Raw genomic sequence first — 26038 nt, 5'->3', positions numbered from 1 at the left:
ACTGGAGAGATGCTCAGTGGTTATGAGCACTGTAACTCCAGTCTCAAGGGATCCTAAGCCCTCTTCTGGCCTCCAGATACATAAATGGTATACAGGCATACATGCAGGCAAAATATCCATACACATAAATATATATGTATATGTATGTGTATGTATGTGTCTGTGTGTGTGTGTGTATATATATATATATATATATATATATATATATATATATATTCATTTTTTCCCATCCACGTGACAATCCCTCATATCATCTGCCATCTCCTCTAGGAAGTTGTCCCTTTCAGAGGCTAGGCTGGAGGCAGGCCCTAAGTCATTGAAAATCTGCATTATAAGACCTGGAAGAGTGACAGTCCCTCAGAGGCAGCAGAAAGCTGGCTGGAGCTTCTTAAACATTGTTGCTTGTTAGGATTAACCCCAGCCTGGCAGACTGCTGAGGCGGCAGAAGAGAGTCCATTACCTTGCCAAAACACTCTGCGTCAAGCCGGTATTTGACAAGGACAAGCTACCATGTCCTGGACAAGCACTTTAATAATCAGATTCTGAAAATGAAAATCCAGCGTCTCTGCACTCCTAATTTGATTTCTCCGTGGTGGGAGAGGGGAGTCTCAATGCAAACGGTGTTTCGGGAGCGCTCTGTTCTGTTGAGCAATGCCTTGACCCCTGATCCTGCTGCCTTTCTGATCACCTCTTGTTTAGCACCGATTTCAACTCAGGAAGGAAGAAAGTGGTGTCTGTCAGATGAGTGTCTGTTGAATTCCTTTGCCAGGAGAGGAAGTCACAGATGAGGGCACAGGTAACCTTTCCCAACCTGAGATCCTCGCTGTGGAGGGGATGGGTGCTGTGGAGGGGAATGGGTGCTGTGGAGGGGATGGGTGCTGTGGAAGGGGGATGGGTGCTGTGGAGGGGATGGGTGCTGTGGAGGGGGGATGGGTGCTGTGGAGGGGATGGGTGCTGTGGAGGGGATGGGTGCTGTGGAGGGGGGGATGGGTGCTGTGGAGGGGGATGGGTGCTGTGGAGGGGGGATGGGTGCTGTGGAGGGGGGATGGGTGCTGTGGAGGGGGGATGGGTGCTGTGGAGGAGATAGGTGCTGTGGAGGGGGGATGGGTGCTGTGGAGGAGATAGGTGCTGTGGAGGGGGGATGGGTGCTGTGGAGGGGGGATGGGTGCTGTGGAGGGGATGGGTGCTCTAGAGCACTAGAGGGGTCAGGCAGGGTTGGCAATGCCTACAGCACACTGGGGCCCAAGGGGAGCCAGCAGGCAACTGGAACACAAAGAGCCCAGCTCCGTGGCATTCAAGTGGAGAGGGCCGACTACCCATAAGTTGATTATAAGAGGTTAGGAAGGGCTTCCAGCACAATGGGCTTGGATTCAGTTTACAGAACTCGGTACCTGCTGCCAATGAAGGGAGCAGAGCCAGTGTGCCCCCACCTTCCCCCTCCCTGTCAGTGTGTCATTGATCAAGTCCTGTTGGGGAATATTATTTTCAGGTGTGTTGCTTTTGTTTATTCTGCATTTGTTTAACTCTGTGAAGTTGTGATTCTTTGCCTAAGACACCTGATGGTCCTAATAAAGAGCTGACTGACCAATAGCAAGGCAGGAACAGGGATAGGCGGGGCTGGCAGACAGAGTATAAACAGAAGAAGTCTGGGAGCAGCAAACACAGTAAGAGGAGAAGACATGGGGGGCAAGGCAGCCACCCAGCTACACAGCAAGCCTCAGAGAAAGAAGTAAAGTATACAGAAATAAAGATAAAAGCCCAAAGGCAAAACGTAGTCTGGATAATTTGAGAAAAGCTGGCAAGAAGCAAGCCAAGCTAAGGCCAGGCATTCATAATTAAGAATAAGCCTCTGTGTGATTTATTTGGGAGCTGGGTGGTGGGCCCCACAAAAGAGCCCAAAGAACTTAACATCAGACAATAAATAGCATCCAATCTAAAGCTTTTTACTTTTTAGATATTTTGTTTTTGTTATTGCTCTTCTGGAGAATCAAATTGGTCTGGTCCTGAACTTAACATAGCTGAGAATGGCCAATCTTGAACACTTGCCTCCTGCCTCTGCCTCCCATTTGCCAGCTGGGATTACAAGTGTGCCCTAGCAAGGCCACCTAAACTTTCTAGCTTTTAGGAGGTAGCCTTATTATCTAAACCTTTCTAGAACACAAAAGAAAAAAAAAATAAGCTGGGCATGGTGGTACACACTTAATCCCAGCACTTGGGAGGCAGACACAGGAGCTCTGTGAGTTTGAGGCCAGCTTGCTTTCTACATGGGGAGTTCTAGGACAGCCAGGACTATACAGAGAGACCCTGTCTCAAAAAACTAAAATATAATAATAATGATAAATTTAAATTTTTATTTCTTGTCAGTCCCTGGTTCTTAAAAAAGTACCCAAGTCAAATAAATACTGATATGCAAACTATTTAGACTAAGCGATATTTAGACTTATATTTTAAAATGTTTTGGTTTGGTCATTGAGTTGGAATTTAACAACAAAGTCAGCACACACTGTACCTGTGGGGAGAGCTAGGCAGATGATAAGGTGGGGAAGTTGATGGTATGGAAGGGTTCCTAGAAGCCCTGTTGGTTCTGTGTAGAGGAGAAAGAAGAAAAAAGAGAAAACCTTTTAAAGGGACTCAAGGACTGGGACCCTGGAGGAGATGGAGCCCCGGGAAAGGACAGCCAAGGAGGGCATGCATGAGAGCAGTCAAGGCAAGGCTGCGCTGAGCTGGAGAAAGAAAAGCAAGAGATCGAGAATACAGGGGCAGCTCCCTGTAACACATTCTCCTATTCTCCTCGCCTGACTCCCGTAGGGAATGCCCAGGGGCAGAATGCAAGTGCTGGTGGGAAGAAGGCTCCAGAAAGAGCAGGCCTTTCTTTCCTATGGCCCAAATTCAGCACTAGAGGGTGCAGGAGCAAGTTACAATCTCCCCCAAAAGTTCTACACTTCCTGCTGCTGGTATGCTTGGGCCCTGCTCTGAACACAGAGACCTCCACCTTTATGGTTGGGGCGGAGAGGTAAGGGGGCTCTGACTGACCGCGACATACATGGGGAAGGAGAGAGTGATGTCCAAGCCAACTCAGCTCCCTCATCCTGAGTGACCTGCAAGCTCTTGCCTTGAGAACTTGTGAGGGTTGCATTAGGTTGCCTCTGGTAATTTCTCAGCCATTAGCTAACACTAAAAACCTTTCCAACAACAGATTTTGGGAGGGCCCGTATGTGCGCAGGCACAGCTGAATTGTGTGTTTTAATATGGAGAGGATGAGAAGAGTTTTACTGCTGGTCTATTGTCGCACTGTTTCCCACTGCCAGGACCGCCCGTTGTTTTCAGGGGACAAATCCCTGCAAAGACTGCGTCTCCAGGAGGCAGGAAGCATTCAGCACAGCCAGGACCATATCATGCTGTGTGCAAGTACTAATTCTGGCAAAACAAGATCATGAATAAGGCTATATTTGTGTTTTTGACTTTATTGCTGTAGCTTCCTCTGTATAGTTCAATATAAATCTGCCTTCTGTTATAATTGCATAAATGCTTTGTTGAAATATTCACAGTTTTTGGTGAAAAAGGGAGGATCTCATCAGCACGTGAGCTCTCAGGTCGCCTGAGATTGGACGTTGATTCTTGGACAGGCAGGGTCTACATTCGCGTTCACCATGAAGATTCAGAAAATGAAGCTTCAGGGCTGGAGGGATGGCTCCAGGAATAAGAGTGGCTGCCTGTATCACCAAAACCAGGGGATCCAACACCCTCTTCTGACATCTCAGGGCACTGACACACATACATACACATCAAAAAAGAGAAAACAAACCTTAATTTAAATCCTGAAGGAAGAAAATGAAACTTCGGCCACCATTAACCCCTAAGCTCAAAGTATCAAATGGGGAAAGTGAGGCAGGATAGAAAGATTGAGAAAATTAAGATATGGAAAGAAAAAAGGAGTCCCTCACCCTGGATTATGGCTTCTATTGCTTCTAGCTGAGTCAATTTTGACAAAGGAGAGGAAGTACAAGCGTGGTGGTCAAGCGTATGGTGTCCCAGGCTAGATGCGAACAACGCGAAACAGGAGCCCCAGGAGCCACCGGGAGCGAGGAAGGTGGGCACCTGTCAATTACAAGCACCCAAGTCAGAAGAGCGTCCAGAACTGGCCAAGAGTGGTGAACTCCTGCACAAGCACAAGGTGCTACTGGCCCAAGTGGCTATCTCTGCAGACCCCAATGTCCCTAACATCATTGTGGCCCAAATGACCTCTCCAAGCTCTCTGGTACTGGATGGGACAGGGGATCTGGGGAACTCCAAGCCACAGTCATTTGTGCTGACAAAAGGGTGGAGCACAGGATAGAAATCGCTTTGCAGGGGAGCAGAGATTGTGTCTCCATGGCGTACACCTAGCACACATACAAGACAGGGGGGAAGACTGACGGCTTGGTCCAGGCTCTGGGCTCTAGGCTGAAAACCACGATTCCTGACACCCATGGAAAAGCCCCCCAAAGGCCTGTTTGCTTGGGGCAGCTATGATATCAAGTCTTACTTCACAGATAGTGACCTGACTCCCTGTCATGGGAGTGGAACGTTACCATCAAAAAGGAATGGAAGGACTCCTAGCTGGGATGGCAGACAAACGGAAGGACCAACATGTCCCTCCCCACCCCAAGGGCTGACAGGATTCTCCCTGATCTACACAGGCAGCTCCTGTCTGCCTCTCCTCCACCGCCTGTCCACAGGCCCCTGTGGTCGCTAGTGTCTGCACAATGCTGCTTCTGCCTGTGCGGTGGAGGAGGCGTTCCAGTCCTCCCTTCCTAAGATCCTGACTTCTAGAAGGCAGCGGACTGCTGGGGGTTGCCCAGCCCACTGTCTCTGCACCCTCACCCTTTGGCCATGTCATTGCTGTCAGGCGCTGTCCAACCGTGATGCCTTACCATGGGGAACATGTACCGGAGGCCGTCACTCCTAACTCACCTGTCTGCGTGAGCATGGCATCTCCCTTCTCCTTGACTTGCCTACCGTTTCCTGTTTGGGTGGCCCAGTCAGGGAGGCCTGGCGTGTGCTGCTGTTGCTTCCTACAGGGTTGGCCAGCTCTTTGCCACGGCCAGGGCTGGCTTCAGTAGCTAGGGGAAGGTCACACTGCTAAGACTCAATGCTTCTGGCCCCATCTAGGGCAGAAGGGGGGACCTAATTCCCCTGCCTTCTTTGTCCTTACAGGCAGTACTCAGAGCCCCTGTCCCCATAGAGAGCTTCTAGGCAAAGTCAATGACCACACCTTACTTGTCTCACTGGGCACTGTGGCCTGGGACCTTGCATCTGGCCTGTTGGTATTCTTTTGACTCCACTGGGGTCAGCTGCCCTGATGCCTACACCATGGCTCTCAGTGCTACCAGCCCTGGGCAGGACAAACGCGGGACACAGCTGGGAGCTGTGTCCTTTGTGGTCACCATGTGGTGCCCTCAGGCCCAGGTCTTGAGAGGAACCTCTGTCCCTGATTCTCTTCTGAATGGGAAATAAATACCCCTGAAGGAGGAAAAAAAAAATTGACACAATCACCAACAAATCACTTAGATTTCTTGTGTAGTGAATGTAGGAACCAGCCACTATAAGCTAAATATAAACAGATCACCCAAAGGAAGTTCTTTATTTCCAACCATTATCACCTGTCAGAGTAGGACTCAGCCATCAGATAAGTTTAATGGAGGCCTGAGTCTCAGTAGTTTAGCCTGAAGCAACACCTGGTTGCAGGAAGGACCATAAACTGAGATAACCTGAGCACCACCCAAGAACAGATCATCCAAAGGAAATGCCTAAGGTCCCAACTGCTGTAGGGATCACCAGACAGCACACTCACCAGGACACCCCTAGACAAATGTCAGCCAATCAGGGGTCCTGAACCTCAGAAACCCCTCACCCCCACCTTTACTATTATAAAAAACCAACTCTGAGCTCCAGGCTCTCTGTTTATTCCAATGTTGGACATGCAAGAGTCCAAGTTTGCAAACTTGCATAAAATATAGGCTCTTTGCTTTTACATACGAGACTTGGTCTCTTTGTTGCCTTTTGGGGGGACTTTGCAGATTTGGGCATTAACAGTGAAAGGGCTTTCAAATAAGAACATAACTAGCACTGAACCATGCTGTCAGAACGCAGACACTGGAATTTAACATTGCCTTCCTCACCTGGGAACTTGTACTTTCCTATAGAATTTCAAAAACAAGATTATGAACCAAATTTATAGTAAAAAACATATGCCTTGAGACTTTGCTGTGTGAACTCCTTCAGCCAATAGCCTTTAAGATGCTCACCCACTTGGGCATGCTCTCTTATATTATAAATGCAGCTGTGAAGCTTGCGAGGGTTCTCTCTGCTCTCTCCCGGCTGCTGGATTCAGTTCTTGTTCCTCTTTTGTGCAGAGGACTGTGATCTGAGTCTACCCCTAGATAAATAACCCTTTAGTATACTCAGTTTTCAGCTAGTGTGGGATTACTTGACAGCATCCATCTTCAAGACTTCATTTGACCTCTGGTTTTTATTTTGAGCCTGTGAATTTGTGCAAAACACCTCATAAACCAGCTTCTAATCTCACTCATTAAATATCTTTCCTTAAGGCATCTATTTTTTTATCTTTTAAGATCTATTGAGAGCAACCTCACTCCCAAAGACTCAAATCATATACATATATATATTGTTAAGGTGTGTAAATTCGTTCTCTCTTGTGAGAAGCCCACACTCACCTTTCTCGTTTGTGTTGCAGAGGCCATTGACAAAGTGTTTTAGGAGTGTCCGATGTTGCATGTGAAGTTTTAGAAATATCTTAACATTTCGTTCACAGGTATTTTCCTGAGTAAATACACACTACCTATTATTAGAATCTGTGGCTAATTACAACTTTTAAAAATATATTCTCTTCAGGATGGCAGATACAACAGAGGCCATTCATCAAAAGCCTTTCCTGGGACTTGATGAGATGGCTCAGGGGTATGGTGCTTGCTGTGCAAGCCTGACAGTATAATTTCGAGCCCCTGAACCCATGTGAAAGTGGAAAGATAACCGACTCCACAAATGGGTACCAAAGCAGAGTCGGCAGGTCACAGGACTCCTGACTCTATAGGGAGGTTCCTGGAGACCCCAGGGCAACATTTGACTTCCTAGTCTGCAAGTGCTTCGTTAGTTTTTATTTTTCTTTCCTGAGGGGGCTCGTGTGCCCCAGGTTGGTCTTCAATTCATACCACAAATGGAAGACCTAATCCCTGCCTCCACCACACCCATTTTGGATTTTTATTTTGTGGTTTTGTTTCTGGCCTGGGATTTGAAGACTTTACCTTCCAACCCCCGTAGAGATTCTTGGGGGTGGAGTTCTCTCACCCAAGAATCAGTTTCACACACTGCCTCGCCCTAGACTTAACTGCCGCATTAATGCTTGGGATTTCCTTGCTATCAGTGGCAGGTTGATAACGGTTTCATACAAACAAAACCTTGAAAACTAACAATTTTAAACCTTCTGTGTCTGGAAGCCTTCGTGTTGAAGTAAACATTTGGCCTTTGCAGCTCATTGGTAAAGCTGGGTTTGATGGGTAACACCGCAGATTAAAAACAAACAAGACCAGGAAAATATGGCCTTGCCTTCCAACTAATGGCTTTAGAAGAAAGCACCACATGAGAAATCCAGGCTGAAAGGTTTCCATCCATCCACATAAGACAATGGTCAAAGTAGCAGGAATCACTAAGGCTACTCTGTGGCCCCAGCCCACCTCCTTGGTGAGAGTTATGTGATCATCACCAACCACCTGGAGACCACCTCTGCTCAACCTCATCTCCTACACTGGAGTTTGCAGGTCTTGAGTCTTAGACTTTGGCTCTGCATTCCCTCTGGTCTGGGGATCACTTCCCCAAATGTCAGGATGAAAGGTCTCCAGAGGCTCAACTCAACGTATGTGATTGGTCCCCACAGAAAGGCCAGATTGGGTTTCCTAGTCGGTGAACTTTCAACCAGAAACTAACCTGAGTACTGCCCAGACCTTTGTAGCTTTTATTAATTTGTGTGTGTGTGTGTGTGTGTGTGTGTGTGTGTGTGTGTGTGTGTGAGAGAGAGAGAGAGAGAGAGAGAGAGAGAGAGAGAGAGAGAGAGAGAGAGAGAGAGAAAACAGGCTAACAGTGAGTTTGTCACAGCCTACCCTGGGCCAACAAAGCAGCCAGGTGCGACCCATTCTTCTAGGACTTGGCTTAGGCAGCCCTTCCTTCATCTACAAAGGTAAGAACTTTGAAAGACTACAGCCCCATTCAAGCAGCAAGATTTCAAGCAACTTCACTTCCACTGTGTAGACTTTTGTGGGTAAAAGGGCACTAAGGACAGAAAGAGTGGCCAGCCAACCCAACGTTGCCAGAAGCAACTCAGAACCCCCAGGGATGACACTGGGGTAGGTTTGGACATCTCTCTTTCAGTCAGATCGTATTGGTTAGGCCAAGGCTGAAATCTCATGAACACTCATTTTTCTGGCGCTGGGATTGCACCCAGATATGCATGATATAGAGAGGTACTCTACCACCAACTTAAACCTGAGGCCCAGGGTGGAGCCCACACTGGTAGAACTCTCAACAAGACGATACAATTAAATCTAAATAAGTATCTTTTCAAACCTGTGTCCAATTGGTTTTGCTTCAAAGACAAAACGAAGACTCACATTGGAGCACATATCCTGTTTCCTTTTACTGTTGTGGGAGATGGGGCATCACCTGTAGGCTAGACTGGCTTTGAACAGTATGTCCCCATAAGGTTGGGGACCACAGGCCTATGTACTTAGTCCATTTTTATAGCTTAAAGACCTGATATTATTGTTTTATGTGTAAGAGTCTCCCTATGCTACCCAGGCTGGTTTCTGATCTCTGGGCTCAAGTTCATTTTTAAGATTAATACATGTATTGTATGGATGCTTTGCCTGCATTCTTATCTATGCACCATACTTGTGCCTGGTACTCCTGGAAGCCAGAAGATAGCCTGGATCCCCTAGAACTGGAGTTAACAGATGGTTGTGAACAGCCATGTAGGTACTAGGAATAAATCCAGGTCCTCTGGAAGAGCACCCAGTTCCCTTAACCACTAGGCCATCCTCTCAGTCCCTAAATCTGTTATTAACCATCAGGTTTGTGGTAATCTGTTATGGTGGTACATCAAAAAGTAGACATGGAGGTAATTTCTTGGCAGCCACTCAAAACGAAGCAGCACAGCAAAAGACAACACAAGGGCTGAAGAGATGGCTCAGTGGTCCTAAGTATACCCTGTTCTTCCAAAGGACCTGGGTTCAAGTTCCGGCACCTACCCCAGTCCCAGGGCATCCAAGGGCACCAGGCATGCACTCGGTGCACAAAGACACGTGTAGACTAAACATCCATACATGTAAAATAAAAACTGTTTAAAGAGAAAAAGACAACACAGCAGAAGGACGAGTGTGTCCATTTTCCCTCTGACATTTACATTAGGGTGGGGGCACAACTAGCGAGCTAGGGGCCCTTCGCCCTATCCCCCGTGTGGCAAAAAAATAAAACCAGGGGTGCCTGGCACTATCTTCTGTAGCCTTCCCAACCTCACAGGGATGGCAGGCAGCGCTCTATCAGTTGTCTGAACTTGCCCCAGGATTAGACACAAAATTCCAACACTCAGGCTGAGGCAGGAGAGTAGTCCTACAGACGGATTCAAGGGTAACTGAGACTAGAGGTCATTGTAAAACAAAGCATTCCCTTTCGCTCCCCTCTGATTTCTTCAGTGCATCCCCATTGATGACAGATTAATGTCCAACAAAGGGCTATCTACACACACACTCTCACCCTCTAAGAGAAAGACTCTATCAACAAAACAGACGGCTTGAAGCAATGAAGTGTAGAAGCTCTTAGACAATACACAGTAACGGCAAGGTACTTTTGAAAATATTAGTAGGAATATTACATAAACAAATGATATATTAGAACTCCAAATTTTAATATAAAAACTCACATAATGGCAAAAGAGAGTTGATTCAGTCAGCCTGCCCACCCTACTGTGACCTCTAGACTCTACCCCGTGTGTGTTTACACAGGAAGATGCCTCCTTACCAGGGTAGATAGCTATTTTAAAATGTTATATATGCTAACTCAACCAACATTCAGGTAGTGAATTGCTTCCTCCTTACCCTGAAAGAAAAAAAAAAAATCCAGCCATCCGTCCTTCTGGACAGAGATGTGATGGTTCAGTGGTGGACAGAAAACATTCCAAACTGCTAAATTATATTGTTCAACAGCTCTTTCAAAAAGGGTATATCAGAAACAAACTTCTTAAATTCTTCAATATCAAAAAAGACCTTGGTTTTACCCTTAAAATCAAACGCCAGCTTGGCCGGATAGAGGATTCTCGGTTGAAAGCCTTCTTCCTGCAGAACTTTGATGATCCCGGACCACTGGCTTCTCGCATCGATGGTTCCGGGTGATAAGTCAGCTGTCAGTCTGATTTTTGTTCCCCTGTAGGTTATTTCTTTTTTTGCTCTAGAAGCTTTTAGGATCTTCTGCTTGTCACCAGCACTCCAAAACTTCACCAAGATGTGTCTAGGTGTGAGTCTGTGCTCATCCACTGAATTAGGGATTCGGTGAGCACAGATGATCTCGAGACTCTGGTCTTCCAGGTCGGCAAAGTTTTCTTCTATTATTTCCTTAATTATGTCCTCTGCTCCATTTTCTCGGTTTTCTTTTTCTGGGATTCCTATCACTCGGATGTTGGAGCTTCGCAATCTGTCCTCTCTCTCTCTCAGCCTCTCTTTGTCCACGATCTCCTTAGCCAGTTGCATGGTCTCCTTAGTCAGTCCTTCCACTGCGTCTTCTTGTTCATTCACTCTTGCTTCAATCATGCAGGCTAAGGAATTCAGGTCATCCATTGAACTTTTCATATTTAAGACATCAAAAAAGTAAAGTTTTTTAATATTTTCAACCTCCCTTTGCATCTGTCTGATAATACCGATCACACTTCTTCTAAAGTTTTCTTCAGTTTCATGGATCAAGTCTGCTTCTTTGGCTGTTAGCTCTTCTATTTGTGGGGTCTTGTATCTCCCTTTCTCCATGTTCATTAAAAGTGGAGTGACTTGTGATGCAACACTCAGGCTTGTACATGAGCGGCTTTTAGCGCCGTCACTGCCTGCCTCTAGGGATTCTGACGGAGAAGCCAAGTACAAGGTTAGGCAGGGTGTCCCGATCCCCTGACTAGTCATGGCAGCTGCTCCTCCCTCCTGGCACTTGACCAGCTTTTTTTCCTTAGAGTCCCAAACCAAGTAGCTAAAGGCAAGTTCTCTCAGGCCATGGAAGGTCTCCTTCACATTTCCTTCTTTTTCTGATTCAGAATCTACTACCAAACTAATTAAGCCAATCTCCTCGCCGCTCCTGGTGATTTTCTCAACTCCATGCTCCTCTACCACAGTAAGGCCCTGGAAGGTTGAGCCTCGTGTTTCACGGAGCACAGAAGCCTCTTCCTCCTTCGCTATCTCTGAGTGCTCTTCTTTCTCTTCCTCCTCTCCTGAGGTCTGTTCTTCCTCCCCCAACTCTGAATCCTCTTCCTCCTCCTCCCCCAACTCTGAGTCCTCTTCATACTCCGTATCTGAGGCCTCTCCCTCTGAACTTTCTTCTTCTCCCTCCACCTCTGGGACTTTTCCCTCCTCTAGCCTTGAGACCTCCTGCCTCTCCAACGCGAGGGTTTCTTTATCCTTCTGTTGCAATGTTTCTTCTTCAGAAGTCTTCGTGTTTGGGCTAGCAATGTTTACCTCGTTGATGAAGAGGAAGCTCAAGCTATCGCTTGCTATTCTCCCAGCTTCACGCTTTGTGTCTCCTAGAGTTTTACCCTAGAAGTTTAAAAAAGTTATTTAAGTCACGCCTTTCAATGAATGAAAACTTCTATTTCACCCTCTAAATTTAATATATTTGCCATGACAATGAACAAATCCCTGTAAAATAACTTAAATACTTTTCTCCTTCGGTGAAGATCAAACTCAGTACCTTCTGCATGGTATGATTTGAGAACCCCACCAACAGTGGTAGATCCCGACATCCAGTTACCTATTCTCAAAGACATGGGTCCCCAAATAGATTCAGTTTCCTATGATGACCCTAACAAATGGCTGCTTCTGCAGTATTCAGAACAAGTTTCTACAAGATCATCATGCCTGCTCTGACCTTTGGAATCCCTGGTACATAATGCGTTGCATACGGACTGACTAAGCACCTTTAATGATTGCTCTTCGTGTTTCACAGAACCCTTTAGAATTAAGGCCTGCTAACTCAGATTCACCTGAATGGTGATGTATCTTTCCCTCTAACACAAAAGCAATTTAACCTATTTTTTTTAATTGTACGTATTTGTGGGTGTGTGTATGTGTGGAGGTGATGACATCGAACTCATTCGGAGGTTCCCAAAGGTAGCTTGCAGGAAGGAGTTATTTCTCTGTCCTACCATGTGGGTCCCAGGTATAGAGACTCAGGTCATCAAGCTTGTATGGTAAGTACTAATACACACTGAGCCATCCCGTCAGCCCACAATTTTAACTTTTTGATTTTATTTTGTTATTGTGTGTGTGTGTGTTTGAGGTAGGGTCACTAACTGTAGAGGAATATTATGTTCAGGTGTGTGACTTTTGTTCATGCTGCATTTGTTTAACTCTGTGAAGTTGTGATTCTTTGCCTGTCTAAAACACCTGATGGTCCTAATAAAGCTAAATGGCCAATAGCAAGGCTGAAGCAAGGATAGACAGGGCTGGCAGGCAGGGTATAAATGGGAGAAAGGCGGAAGAGGGGAAACAGCTAGAGAGCAAAGGGAAAAGGACGTAGGGCCAGCCACGGAGTAAAAGATATACAGAAGTAAGAAAAGGAAAAGACCCAGAAGCAAAGGGTAATGGGGGTAATTTAAGTTAAGGAAAGCCGGCTAGAAATAAGCCAACCTAAAACTGGGCATTTATAAGTAATAATAAGCCTCTATGTGTGATTTATTTGTGAGCTGGCTGGTGGGCCCCTCAAAAAACAAAGAGTTAAAACATCACAACAACTAACGGTCTAGGCTGGTCTCGCATTCATTGCAGTCCTCATGCCTCAGCTGCCACTCACGGAAACCATGCCTGATTTATGTGGTTTGGGGAACTGAACCCAGGTCTTTGTGCGTGCAAAGTATGGACCCTACCATCTGAGCTCTATCCCAGCCTTATATTCCCAAATAGTGACCAGAAGATAGGCATAGTGGTGTGCTTGTAATCCCAGCACTCGAGATGGAGGTTCTAGAGTCGGGAGTGGAGAATGTGGGCTAAATGAGAGCCTTTATCAAAACAAACAACAAATAAAAATAGGACAGCGAGCAACTGGAAGAAACTGAACACTGAGGTCTGAGTCCTACCTTACACAAAGAAGTGGTACAAATTCTAGGTGTGCTAAAAATCTCAGCAGGAGGCTGGGTGGCGGTGGCACACGCCTTTAATCCCAGCACTGGAGAGGCAGAGGCAGGGGGTCTCTGAGTTCAAGGCCAGCCTGGTCTACAGAGTGAGTTCCAGGACAGCCAGGACTGTAACAGAGAAATATCTCGAAAACAAAAAACAAACTAACCAACCAAACAAACTCAATATGAGGGGCTGGAGAGATGGCTCAGAGACTAAGAGCAATTGTTCCTGTATAGGACCTGGGTTCAGTTCCCAGCATCGACATGGTAGCTCATGACCATCTAAAACCCCAGGACCTAGCACCTCTTCTGGCTTCCTCAGGCACCAAACACATACACAGTGTACATACACATATGCCAAGCAAATCATACACATAAAAAAAACCAACTAGCTGAGGTGGTGGCACACACCTTTAACCCCAGCACTCGGGAGACAGAGGCAGGTGGATCTCTCTGAGTTCGAGGCCAGCCTGAGATAGTTCCAGGACAAGCTCATAGCTACAGCGAAACCCTGTCTCAAAAATAAACAGACAGGGGGCTGGAGAGATGGCTCAGTGGTTAAGAGCATTGCCTGCTCTTCCAAAGGTCCTGAGTTCGATTCCCAGCAACCACATGGTGGCTCACAACCATCTGTAATGAGATCTGGTACCCTCTTCTGGCTAGCTGTATACATAGTAAATAAATAAATAAATATTTAATAAAAAAAATAAACAAACAAACTTAAGCTACTTAGTGTTTAACTCCATTTTTTTTCTTTTTTCTTTTGTTTTCTCAAAACAGGGTTTCTCTATTTAACAATCCTAGCTGTCCTGGAACTAGTTTTTGTAGACCAAGCTGGCCTTGAACTCAGAGATCCACCTGCCTCTGCCCGAGTGCTGGGATTAAAAGCGTGAGCCACCAACTGCCTGCCTTAACCTTAAATTTTAACACAAACGTTTTGCTACTAATTTCTAGACTCCCATCAAACCAACTTTAATTTCCCTGCTCATCTCTCAAACTTGCAACAGTACTTTTGCTTCCAACTTAAAGTGCTATTAAAAATGTCACATTATGCTTGTTAAAGAATCATACCAACTCTGATTTATACTCGAATCCTACATCCTTGTAAGCTTACCAATCTTTCTTGATGCTGATTTCTTCCTCCATTTCTTGCTTCATTTTGTGGGAGTACATCTTTCAGTAATTCTTTCAGAAAAGGCTTTCTGTTGGCAAACTGTCGGAGGCTGGAAAGGTCTGAGAAAGTCTTTGCTTCGCCATCGCATTTAAATGCTAGCTTAACTGAGCACTGCAGCTCGGGTTCCAGCTCTGTCTCCTTCAGAAGACGGAAGATGCGGCCCCACCGCTTGTTAACATCCAGCGTGGCGGCTGAGAAGTCGGCAGCCAGCCTAAGGACTGCTCCCTCTTCCGGCGCACCGCCCTCTCCGGAGGCTTTTAGGAGGCTCTCTTTGTTCCCATGGCTTGTTTCTTTCTCCCCATTCTCCAGGTCCTCTCCTTCTAGAAGGTCTACATGGCCCCTGCTCTCTCTACACCCCTCATCTACATGATGCCGGGCTTCTCCCATCCTCTCTGGTGATGGTTTCACATCGCGGCTGCTGTCGGGTTTTTTGTCCTGCTTCCTGCTCAGCTTGCTCTTCTCCTCGCTTTTCACCGTGAGGTTTTCGGTGTCCTCATCTGTTTCAGAACTCCCCTCCACTTTCTCTGAGGCGGACTCGTTTCCTTCCTGCTGTGCGCTCTCCTCCAAACTCTTCACCTCAGGTGGCGTATGTTTTACCAGCATTTCCTTTAGGTCATTTTTAAGGCTTTCTCTCATCTCCACGAACATCATGTCTTGCATTTCCATTAAAGCATTAAACTTCTTCATCATGGCTGCCGATACGTGGTTGTACTTTAAATCCTCGGAGGAGGCCATTTCCCTCTCTGTGTCTGCTAAGAACTTTTCCTTGTGTTCCTTTTGAAGCCTGGCCGCTTTTGATTGCACACCCGACATCGTAGATGTGCTAACACTGGAGAGGGCTTCAGAAATTCAAAATCCTAAAAGAATAAAAAAAAAAGTCATCTAAGAAAACTATGCTACGTGTACTTAATAAATATTTAGCATAAAGGGTTACTAATGGGATTTACACACGGATATGATCACAAGGGGAAATAAAGGTCAGAACTCACAATTTATGCACAATGACGAAAACCCACTTAGAGGTGGACATGAGAGTTCATACCTATAGTCCATCTAATTAAGAGACCAAAGTGGGACCCAGGGGTTGGTGATAAGTGTAGGCAGCACAGTGAGACCCCCCCCTTTCAAAACAAACAAGGGCTGGGGACGTAGCTTGGGAGTACAATACACACAAAATGGGTCTAAAAAAGAGATTTAAGAGAACCAGCAAGGCGGGCATGGTAGCGCACGAATTTAATTCCAGCACCTGGGAAGAAAGGCTGGTGGATCTCTATGAGTTCAAGGCTAGCCTGGTCTACATAGTAGATGGATTTTCAAAGACTATAAAGATGGCGCAGAGGGGAATGAATGGCACCTGCCAATCCAAGTTTGATCCCTGGACCCACATGGAGAGACAGAAGTCATTTGACAAACTGTTCTCTGACCTCACATGCATAACCACACACAATAAACCAAATATAACAAAAACATTAAATTGAAAAATAAAAAGGAAGACATTACATATCACACACAAAACAAAAAAACACAAACAGCTGAGGCCAACCTAAGAACATTATTTTTGCAGAATGCACAATGTTAGAAACTCCCTAAGGGAGCCAAAGTAAACTCCAGTTCTCTTCCTCCCTCCCAGAGGCCCAGTCTGTGCTTAAGGACCCCAGACTGTGGGGACAGAAGTGGGAGAGTGGACTACACCACTGGAATGAGCATAATTTTAAAAAATGCCCTTTATAGCTTAGTCAGGATCCCACTACAGCCAAGGCTGCACCTCATAGCCAGAACCCAGCGACATCACTCACTCAAGACACCAGACACAGACCTAGAACCCCATGACACCTACTGGACATAAGCAGAGACCATGAGCAATGCTCTGCCCTGCACATCTGGATTCTGCCCCTCACATCAAAAGATACAGAGGTGAGCTGCCTTGGGGAGACAGGCTTGGGATCATAGTTAGGAATTTAGTGTGTGACCTTTGTATGATGACCGTGTAATAACCCTCAACATAATAAAATAAAACGTTTGCTATACTAACTATGAGTATCTCTTCCTGCTGAGACACTCACTCAGAGGACAGCTGCTGGGATGGAATCCGGACTGACCTGGTAGGTAAATGTGTTACCATAGGAATGCGCCACCTATGTGTGGGTTCATCACAGCAAACCATACTCACACTGCCTGAAGAATCATGGAATTTCTGAGGACTAACGGCTCAAGGAGCAGAACCAGAAACCAGACATCAGGTCACATATACTGGGAGGACCCACAATTCCACGGAAACCAAACATCTTGAGCAGCAAAACTGTATTGTTTCTGAGCGTGTAGATGAGCCGGGATGGGAAAGAGAGGAGGGAGCTGAGCTGGTCTTTTGATTTGGCTTCTTAAGTTTCTGTTACTGTCACGAAATGCCTAAGACAAACATCTTAAAGGAAAAAGAGGCTCCTTTGGGTTCTGTGGTTTTAGTCCACGGCTGCTCGGCCACCCTGGGCCTTTGGGAGCAGCATGTCTCGTGGTAGGAGCTTGTGGAAGTGGTGTCTGCTCATCACAGTCACAGGGAGGAAGACACTGGGATCGCAGCAGCTCTCTCGCTATACCTCAAGTCGCCCTTGCCTCCTAAAGGCGCCCCTACCACCAGCACACTGGGCCATTTGCCAAGCTGGCCGCACATAATTGTGGGAAACACGCAGGGCCAAAAGGAAACAGTTCTTCCTTACCTACAGGTGATTCCTACCCTGAAACTAAACATGAGCAATGAAAACATGGGCTGGGGGTGGGCGAGGGTCTCCTCCTGCCCCTGGAGTGCCGGGACCACAGGCCGTGCCACCTTACTTTGTGAGAGCAGCAACAACAAACCCTTTTTTGAGACATGGTTTCATTTAGCCCTCGCTAGCCTGAAACTTGCTACATAGTTGAGGCTGGCCTTTTAACCTCGTTACCTGCCGCCTCAAGCTCCCAGAGACGGGCACCATACCCAGCATATAAAAATGTCTGGACTTTCTTTTCTTTCTTTTTTTTTCTTAAGATGGCATTTCTCTGTTTAGCCCTGGCTGTCCTGGAACTTGCTCTATAGACCAGACGGGCCTTGAACTCAAGAGACTTGCCAGCCTCTGCCCCCCAGGTTGGGATTAAAGGTGTCTGCTACCACCACAAGACTAAATGTTTGGATTTTTATTTTTGCTTAAATTCAGGGCCTTTTGCAAGGTGGGTGAGGATGCCACCGCTGAGCTGGATCCCTAGTTCTTGAGAAAAAGTTTTAAAGCATTAAGATTCTTTGCAGTTCTCCATTGCAGATTCTTCTGTGTTCTTAACACAATCCAAGAGCAAAACAAAGGAGTGTTTGAGCCAAAGTCGCTTTCTACGCTGTATATAAAGGTACAAAGGCAGACGGGGTTTTAGTCAAGGGGGCTTGCCGACCTTGCCAAGGCCCTGGGTTCTATGTACACACCACTCTCATCCCTCATTCCCTTTAGATCAACCACGGAGGCTCAGGACAGTGATCCCAGCATTAGGGAAGCTGAAGCAGGAGGATTGCTCCAAATAGACCAGCCTGGGTTACAGAGTTACTATCTCAAAAAAACGAAACACCAAACAAACACACATACACAAGGAAAATGAGAACCATAGAAGAGTCAACCTAAGTACGCCCAGGATCCGTACGCTGGGAGAATGTCCTGACTTCCACAAGAGTTTCTCAACACAATGTTCACGGAGAACACACAAAATAAAACAGCCGGGCAGTGGTGGCACTGGCACTCGCCTTAAATCCCAGCACTGGGGGGTGGGGGTGGGGTGGAGGCCAGAAGTAGGTGAATCTCTGTGAGTTCAAGGACAGCTGGTGTGCAGAGTTTCTGCAAAACTAGGACTATACAGGGAACCCCTGTCTTGGAAGCAAAAAAAAAAAAAAAAAGTAAGAAACTAAGTTAATAAATAAAATAAAATTAAAACATAACATGTAAAGTGAAGCAGAGGATCTGTTTAGCTGACTAGCCTGGTCTACACAGAAATTTCCAGCCCTCCAGGGGGATACAGTGAGACCTTGTATCAAAACAGTTAAACAGTAACAAAGCAGAGGACAATGTTTCATATTTAATCTGGAAATCTGAAGCAGATTTGTTTTGCTTTGCTTTATTTTGGTTTAGAACTTGCTAGAACCAAACTTGTATGCATCACTCCCCCACCTGCCTCTCAATGCGGGGAATACAATGCCGGTGACGTCAGAGTTTTCTGAGTTATATCCAAACCCCAGAATTCTAGAGAAGAGCAAAAGGGAACTATTTCAGTAACCGTAGGGGCTAGACAACATGAAGGATGATGAGGTTTAAAAGACAACAAGACAAAAAGACCACGCGTTTCTTCAGTCTCATAAAAAAATTGATGCAGTTCCCCGCGGGTGGAGTTCTGGAGCTGGAGAGCAGCAGCGAGGCCTTGTGTGCGCTAAGCAGGCGCTTGGCCCAGCCGGACACACAAAAACCCATTAAAGCACATACTAGCCAACCAAACGCATTGGCAACAAGCAAGCTTATAAGCAAGACCATGCTGGGTTTATTCACTAGGACCATGTTGCCCTGCAGAAGAAAATCTAGGTTCAGGCGTAGCATCACAGTATCTGAGGCAAGTGGTCCTGGGGGATGGGGCATTGTAGTACAGCAATCAATCTAAATCAAGTCACCACACTTAATCCCAGCACTCTGGAGGCAGAGACAGGCTGCTTGGACCTAGCTCTGCAGCCCAGCCAGGCCTTGAACTTGAGATACTCTTGTTTTTTCCTCTTGAGCAGTTGCCACCACCAGGGCCCAGCCTAGGAAGGGTTTCATTAAGTAGACGTGCAAATCTGTCTGAATTGGGCAGTTTACGGAAGTGGTTTTGAAGGACAAGTCAGGGTGAAACTTAGTGCTGCTTTATGTGGGAGGTTCCAGAACCTGGCAGCTCCAAACCAAAGTGAGCTTGTTATTTAAGGGATGGAGAGACGGCTCAGCTGTTAAGAGCACTGGCTGCTCTTCCAGAGAACCTGGGATTCTGTTTCAAGTACCCATATGGTGGCCAACTACCTGAAACTCCAGTTCCAGGGGAGCTGATGCCCTCTTCTGACCTCCATGGGCAGAGCACAAATACGGTACACAGACATACAACATACATACATGTTCACTAAACCGATCCACACAAAATAAGAAAAAGACCTCACAGCCTAGCCTGCAGTGGCTTTGAAACTGACTAGCGCTTGAAACCACCTTGAATTGGCTCTTCTGTTTCATTTCTTAAAAAGATTTATTTTTTATGATTTTTAATTATATATGTAGCTATGCATGTGTGTGCCTGTGGGTATGCATACGAGTGCAGGTAGGTCCCCGTGCCAGGAGCGGCGGGTCTCCTGGAGCTGGAGTAACACATGGTCATAAGCCACCTGACGCAGGTCCTCTCTCTAGGAGAGCAGCAGGTACTCTTAACCACTGAACCATCCCCTCCAGGCCGTGTCTGTTTCTTGTATAAAGAATGAAATGTTGGGTGCTGGTGGCGCGCACCTTTAATCCCAGCACTTTGGAGGAAGAGGAAGGCAGATCTTTGAGTTCTAGGTCAGCCTGGTCTACAGATTTGAGTTTTAGGCCAGCCAGGGCTATACAGAAAAACTCTGTCTTAAAAAATTAAGTTTCCCTTTCACCACAGCTTCACCACATCCGCTTTTGTTTTGTTTTTTGAATGAGAACGAACCCCTACATTTAAAAGTTGTAAACAGCCAGGTGTCGACAGCGCTTGCCTTTGATCCCAACACTCGGGTGCAGATGGGTCTGAGCTATCATCCTGGTTGGTAGAGCTAGTTGAAATACACACCCCACCCCCTCAGCTTCAGAGCTCTTTGAATACTGAGAGGTGGCCCATTCCTATAATCCCAGCTTTCAGAGGCACCCTGCCTTAAACCTCGCCCTCCCCCAGAAAAAGAAAAAAGAATATAAAGGGGGGTGGCCATTAATAGCACACACACCCAACTTCTGCAGGGCCCTCGACTCAGATCTCCAGCACAGCAAAATCAGCCTGTAACTTCTCAGAGTTCCTGTTGAATGGCCAACAGGAATTGTATATTTCCAACTGCTATACAGTTTATATCTATTGAGAAGCTACAGCTAAAATTCTGAAAAAATACAAAATATTACTAAACACAAAAAGATGCCAATGTAGCTGAAGAGATCACAGAAACAAACAAGACCTGAGGGCACTTTTCTGCACCTGGTGCATGGGAGAACCCCTGAAAGGCTGGGTCTGCAAAGGCTGCTCGGCGGATGAGAGCTGCGGTACAGGGGACACTGGAATGCTGCAGGTTCAAAGGTTAGCGACCTCATCGCGGGGTAGTCCAGCCTTCCAGAACACCATTCCTCCACTACCCCTGTGTCTTGTGACTAACAGATAAGAACCTTTTGGAATCTGTTAACTTAGCACACCCCTAGACTCAGAGCTTCCTGAAAGCTAAGCGCCAAGAATGTCATCAGATAGTATCTTGGGCCTAGAGAAACACTTCCCCAGCCTGGCAGTGGTGATGCTCGCCTTTAAAAGAAAGGCTTCCCCAAGCCCACTGTACCTGCCTCCCTGATGTACCCACCAAATGTATCTTTTGCCTTCATTTATGACTTTCTTTTCTGTAAAACTTAATGGAATGTCTTCCAAGCTGGAATATGGAATTAGTGGTAACCTAAATCTGTGTTCCCAGTCACTCAACACAGGTCCATAATAAGCTACCTCTTATTTCCTTTAAGATAAGAGCTGCGGTTTTTGCAGTGACACCAAAGTTAAGTAAAAGTGTTAAATAAATGAAATCCCAGCACCTGGGGTTGAAACCAAGCTGGGATACACAGCAAGTACCAGGCCCCCCCTAGGGCTTTGGGTTAGTCCCTGTCTCAAAAACCAAATAAGTCAAATACACATCCATCCTATCTACAACAGAAAACAACTTGCATGGAAGAAAACCAGGCTTCTCCAGAACTCATTATGTAGTTCAGACTGGCCATGAACTAACAGCAATACTCCTGCCTCAGCCTCTTCCGAGCTGGGATTAAACAGAAGCCATCACATGTGACTCAAGATCAGTAATAGAAACACAGTACTGGGGCAGAGATCTGTCTGCTAGAGCTCAGGGGTGACTGGCTCGGTGGAAGCCCCCACTGTCCCCTAGTGGCTATTTTGAGTGACGGTACCAACATAGGAAATTGGAGCTTGCTTCAAACTGTTGGGCACGAGAAGCAGAACAGAACCTGCACATCAGCTGCAGGGCTACACAAGGAAAAGACAAAATCCCAACGAGAGGGACAAAGGGCGAAGTCGGTTGGAAGATGCACTGACAGAGTTAGAAGCTCCTTTTGTTAAAAGCACTCCTCCCTCTCTGGGGTCCGAATCCTTGCCCAGCTGTGCCCTTCACCTTGCATCTCCAAGGTCAGTGCTAAACCATAACAGGATACAGTGGTGCTCAGGCTATGCCAGCACTTGTGGATAGAGGCAGAAGGACTAGGAGTTTGGGACCAACTTCCACCTCACATCAGAGTTCAAGGAGCCTACCTCCTCACAAGACAGGCTTGGTGGCCTAAAGCCTTTAACCCCACTTGGCCACATGACTTGGAGGTCAGGTTGGGCTCTGTGAGACTCTCTCAAAAGCACAAATCTAAATCAAATGCAAGTAATGCAATACTGGATGCTGAACCCAGGACACAAGCCACGCTGCGCACTCACCCACCCCCAGCCGCGTGTACCCTAAACCTCTCACGTGGGGGCGGGGGATAATCCACAGCCCTGCACACCAGCAAGCTGAGGGTGAGGACACACACAATAAGGAACAAGTTGTGGATTTGAAAATGCAAGGGGCTAATAAACATCTGAAAAGAGGACAGAAGGTGACAAAAGGGACCAGGCCAGGGCCCAGGAAATGCAAATCCAAGACGACGCTCCAGCTCTTCCAGAGACAGGAAGTCATGCCCTCCCCCTAAGGCCAGATCGGAAAAACTTTACTAGGTTTCCAGAACTCTGTAGCGAAGGAAGCGCTCCTAAACCATTTAAAATGTAAATCACACAGGAACCCAGACTTGGGAGGACGAGGCCAGAGAATTGCAGCCAGTTGGAACCCAATTGGAGCTACACAGTGGCACCAGCTCCCAAAGGAATGAGATTTCGCAACCCCACAGGGCAGACCGCTACAGCAAACCGCCTAGAGAAACATACCAGAACTCATCAGTGTCTCCCGAGCACTTCCCAGCTTTAATAATGCCCACCACCAATGCTGACCTGAAATCAGCCAACTTCGCTCAGTTCTTCACCCTACTAGAAAACTTAGGGGTAAAAGTTGGACTATGTAGGCTCTTGTTTGTGTTGAGACGGGGGCTCACTGTCCCACTGAGCCTTCAGGGAACCTTTTACCTTTACCTTTTGCCTCAGGTGGGACCACAGGTCTGAGCTACCCATCAGTTTCTAGTATTTGCTTGTTTGTTTGAGACTGGATCTCTCTACGTAGCCCTGGCTGTCCTGGAACTCACTCTATAGCCCAGACTGGCCTTCCACTCCGAGATCCGCCTGCCTCGGCTGGGATTAAGGGCGTGCACCACCAAGCCCGGCTTGTTTTCTGCTTGAAACTCTGGGATTTAAAACGATTCCTAGGGTGACAATCCCCAGTGGGTTTCAATGCTATCACAAATTCGCGACAGTAGGTTAAGGATCCCACCTCAGAATACAGACAACGCCCCATCCCTACTTCGGTCCCACTCCAGAGGGCCCTTCTCCGTGCCCCACGAGCACACTCTACAGCTTACCCAATCTGCACCTTAAGGTACCAGCTCTCCGTAGCACAGGACTTGTTCCGTCCACCCACAGCCGCGTCTCTCAGCACCTGGAATTAAGTGCACAACCCAAGTCAAGTTGTGAGTTTGTATGTAGAGAACCACCCACGTGTCGAGGGTAAAAGTTCTTAGATGTGTGTTTGCTGAAATAGTATATACAAGTCATTAGCAGGGACACTAGGGTGGGGGGTAGGGAGGAGGGAACAACCTGAATCCCGAATTCATGGAGGCAAAGCGCAGGCCAGAGGACGATGGTTTCTGTCCTGTGCACGAGGCTATTATTAGCATAGCATCTTTAATGACTTGAAAAAGAATTCTGTCCAATTTTTTTTAAAGCAAACTTTGCAGAGAAACTGATGTAAACGTCTTCCCAGTCAAAGACACGGAGGAAAGCGTTGGAAGGTGGAGGCTGGAAGGGCCTGAGAGCCCGGGTTCCCCAGGCTCTCTGTAGAGCTCTGCCTGGGGCGGCCTTGAGCTCAAGCTCACCTCCGCCCTCGCGCAGCTCCCACCCGGCTGCCTCACTGTCCCCCACTTTCCGGGTGGAGGAGCGATCTTCACTGCCCATCCCGGGGCCGGACAGGCGGAGCAGGGTGAGAAGATCGGGGACATCCGGGGCCTAGCCCTGAGCAGACTTACCTGGCAGCCACGAGGTCCAGCCGGGAGGTCACACACGCCAACAAAAGCAGGCCCGGCGTCTGACCGCAGGAGGGACTCGCCGGTCGTCGCGTGCTGACTCCTCCCCTCCCTCTGCGAAGTTTGCAGGTTTCTAGGCCCAACCCCCCTCGCCCTCGGCTTCCCTAGCCCCCTCCCAGTAGGGCCTGAGCCTGCGGGGCTCGGTGGCCCACACCCAGAACCTGTACACTCTGGAGGGCAGCTAGGGCGCAAATTTGAAAACACGCTCACCAGCCGGGGAACGTACGAGCACACACACATCCCTGTCCTGTCTCCAGGTTCTGGACGCAACAAAGCCCACACTAAGCGCCCAGGACGGAACCATGGTGTTAGTTACTCCGGGCTCCTTTCTTGATGCCTTCCTCTCCGTGCATTTCTGGCCCTCACCTTTCTGCTCCAGGGCCTTTGCACTGGCTGTCTCTCTGTGGCCTCTCTTGCCAGTTCATGTTTTGAGAGAATCTCTTCAACCTGGAATTCCATTCGCGCTGAACTCTGAACTCCTCATCCCCCTGCCTGCACTTCCCTAGTGATGGTTTACAGACCCGTGAGCCAAGGCGTGGGGGGTAGGGCAGACCTGGGACCTCGCGAGTGCCAGGCAAGCACTCTCCCAACTGGGTTACAGCGCCAATCCGTACTTTCTTACTTTTTTCAAGGCTGCCATTTTTTTCCATCCCCTGGTCTCAGGTCAAATATTAACTCTTAAAGGAATGGCGGCAACAGCTACCAATGTCCAGCTACTCTGGAGGCAGGAGGATACCTTTGTGCAGATGAATTGGCGCTAGCTTGGGCGCTATAGTGAGACCTGTCTCTTAACAAAAACAAAGTTCTTCTCTAAGGGGCCTCCGAGTCCACCCTTCCTAAAGAAGATACATCCATGCTCCAGTCCCAAAGCTCTACCATAGTACTGTTTTTACCCCAACACTTTTTTTTTTATTTATTTATTATGTATACAGTATTCTGTCTGCATGTATGCCTGCAGGCCAGAAGAGGGCACCAGACCTCATTACAGATGGTTGTGAGCCACCATGTGGTTGCCGGGAATTGAACTCAGGACCTTTGGAAGAGCAAGCAATGCTCTTAACCACTGAGCCATCTCTCCAGCCCCCTACCCCAACACTTTTTAAAGACAACAGCTTGCTATGTAGCCCAGGCTAGCCTTAAACTTCCTATGTAGCTCTGATTGACCTCAGACTCCAGGCTTTAGCCTTCCAAGTGCTGGGATTTCAGGAACACACGATGCCCTGTTGCATTCTCCGTGTTCTTGATTCCCAGTTATCAGAGCTGAGTGTATTCAGTAACTGAATTTCCATTTCATGTCTCTCTGTTCCCTGCTCCCATAATAGTAAAAATTACAGAATGTAATTCCAACCAGACAAGACTTATATCTTTCTCACTCACTATATCCAGGTTTATTCACTATATCCAGGATGGTGACGAGCATGTTCTACAGCCCCTTGTTGAATGAAGAAATATGTAAGGGAGCCTACCCTCCTGCCACAGCACACCAGATGCTATTGCTCAATGTGTAGCACGCTTTCTGTAGGATTAAGGATGTTGGTTCTAGAGAGATGGCTCAGTGGTTAAGAGCACCTGTTGCTCTTGCAGAGCTCGCAGGTTCAATTCCCAGGGCCCACATGGTGGTTTACAACAATGTGTAACTCTAGTTTCAGAGGCTCTGATGCCCTCGTCTGACCTCCAAGGACACCAAGCACACGTGTGGTGTGCACGCAGGCAGGCAACACACATAAAATAAAATGAATAAATAAAGAAGAGTGGTTTGCTGGATGTGGTGCACATAGCTTTAATCACAGCCCTTGAGAGGAATAGGCAAGTGTCTCTCTATGAGCTCGAGGTCACCCTGCTATACACTGGTGAGTTCCAGGACCACCAGAGCTGAACACTGAGGCTTAGCCTTAAGAAGAAGGGTGTGAGCCGGGCGGTGGTGGCGCACGCCTTTAATCCCAGCACTCGGGAGGC

The 26038-nt window shown here is 47.2% G+C and overlaps 1 protein-coding gene across 1 annotated transcript; it reads right to left on the bottom strand.

Moving 5' to 3' along the window:
• Nucleotides 1-10232: 10232 nt before the first annotated feature.
• L1td1 (LINE1 type transposase domain containing 1) lies at nucleotides 10233-15398 on the bottom strand. Its single transcript, XM_075944584.1, has 2 exons — nucleotides 14526-15398; nucleotides 10233-11834 (listed from the first exon to the last, which is right to left on the bottom strand). Exons 1-2 carry the CDS (start codon nucleotides 15396-15398, stop codon nucleotides 10233-10235), a joined length of 2475 nt encoding a protein of 824 aa, XP_075800699.1.
• Nucleotides 15399-26038: the final 10640 nt, after the last annotated feature.

This window comes from Microtus pennsylvanicus, chromosome 13 (genome assembly GCF_037038515.1).
Source record: "Microtus pennsylvanicus isolate mMicPen1 chromosome 13, mMicPen1.hap1, whole genome shotgun sequence".
NCBI classification, from domain to species: Eukaryota; Metazoa; Chordata; class Mammalia; order Rodentia; family Cricetidae; genus Microtus; species Microtus pennsylvanicus.
Note: the sequence above shows the minus strand (reverse complement) of the source record. Positions and strands in the feature narration are given on the sequence as shown.

Coding starts and splice junctions, on each gene's coding strand:
- L1td1 (XM_075944584.1), bottom strand. CDS start 15,398: ATGTCGGGTGTGCAATCAAAAGCGGCCAGGCTTCAAAAGGAACACAAG. Junction 11,835..14,525: donor ATCAGCATCAAGAAAGATTG/GTAAGCTTACAA, acceptor TTAAACTTCTAG/GGTAAAACTCTAGGAGACAC.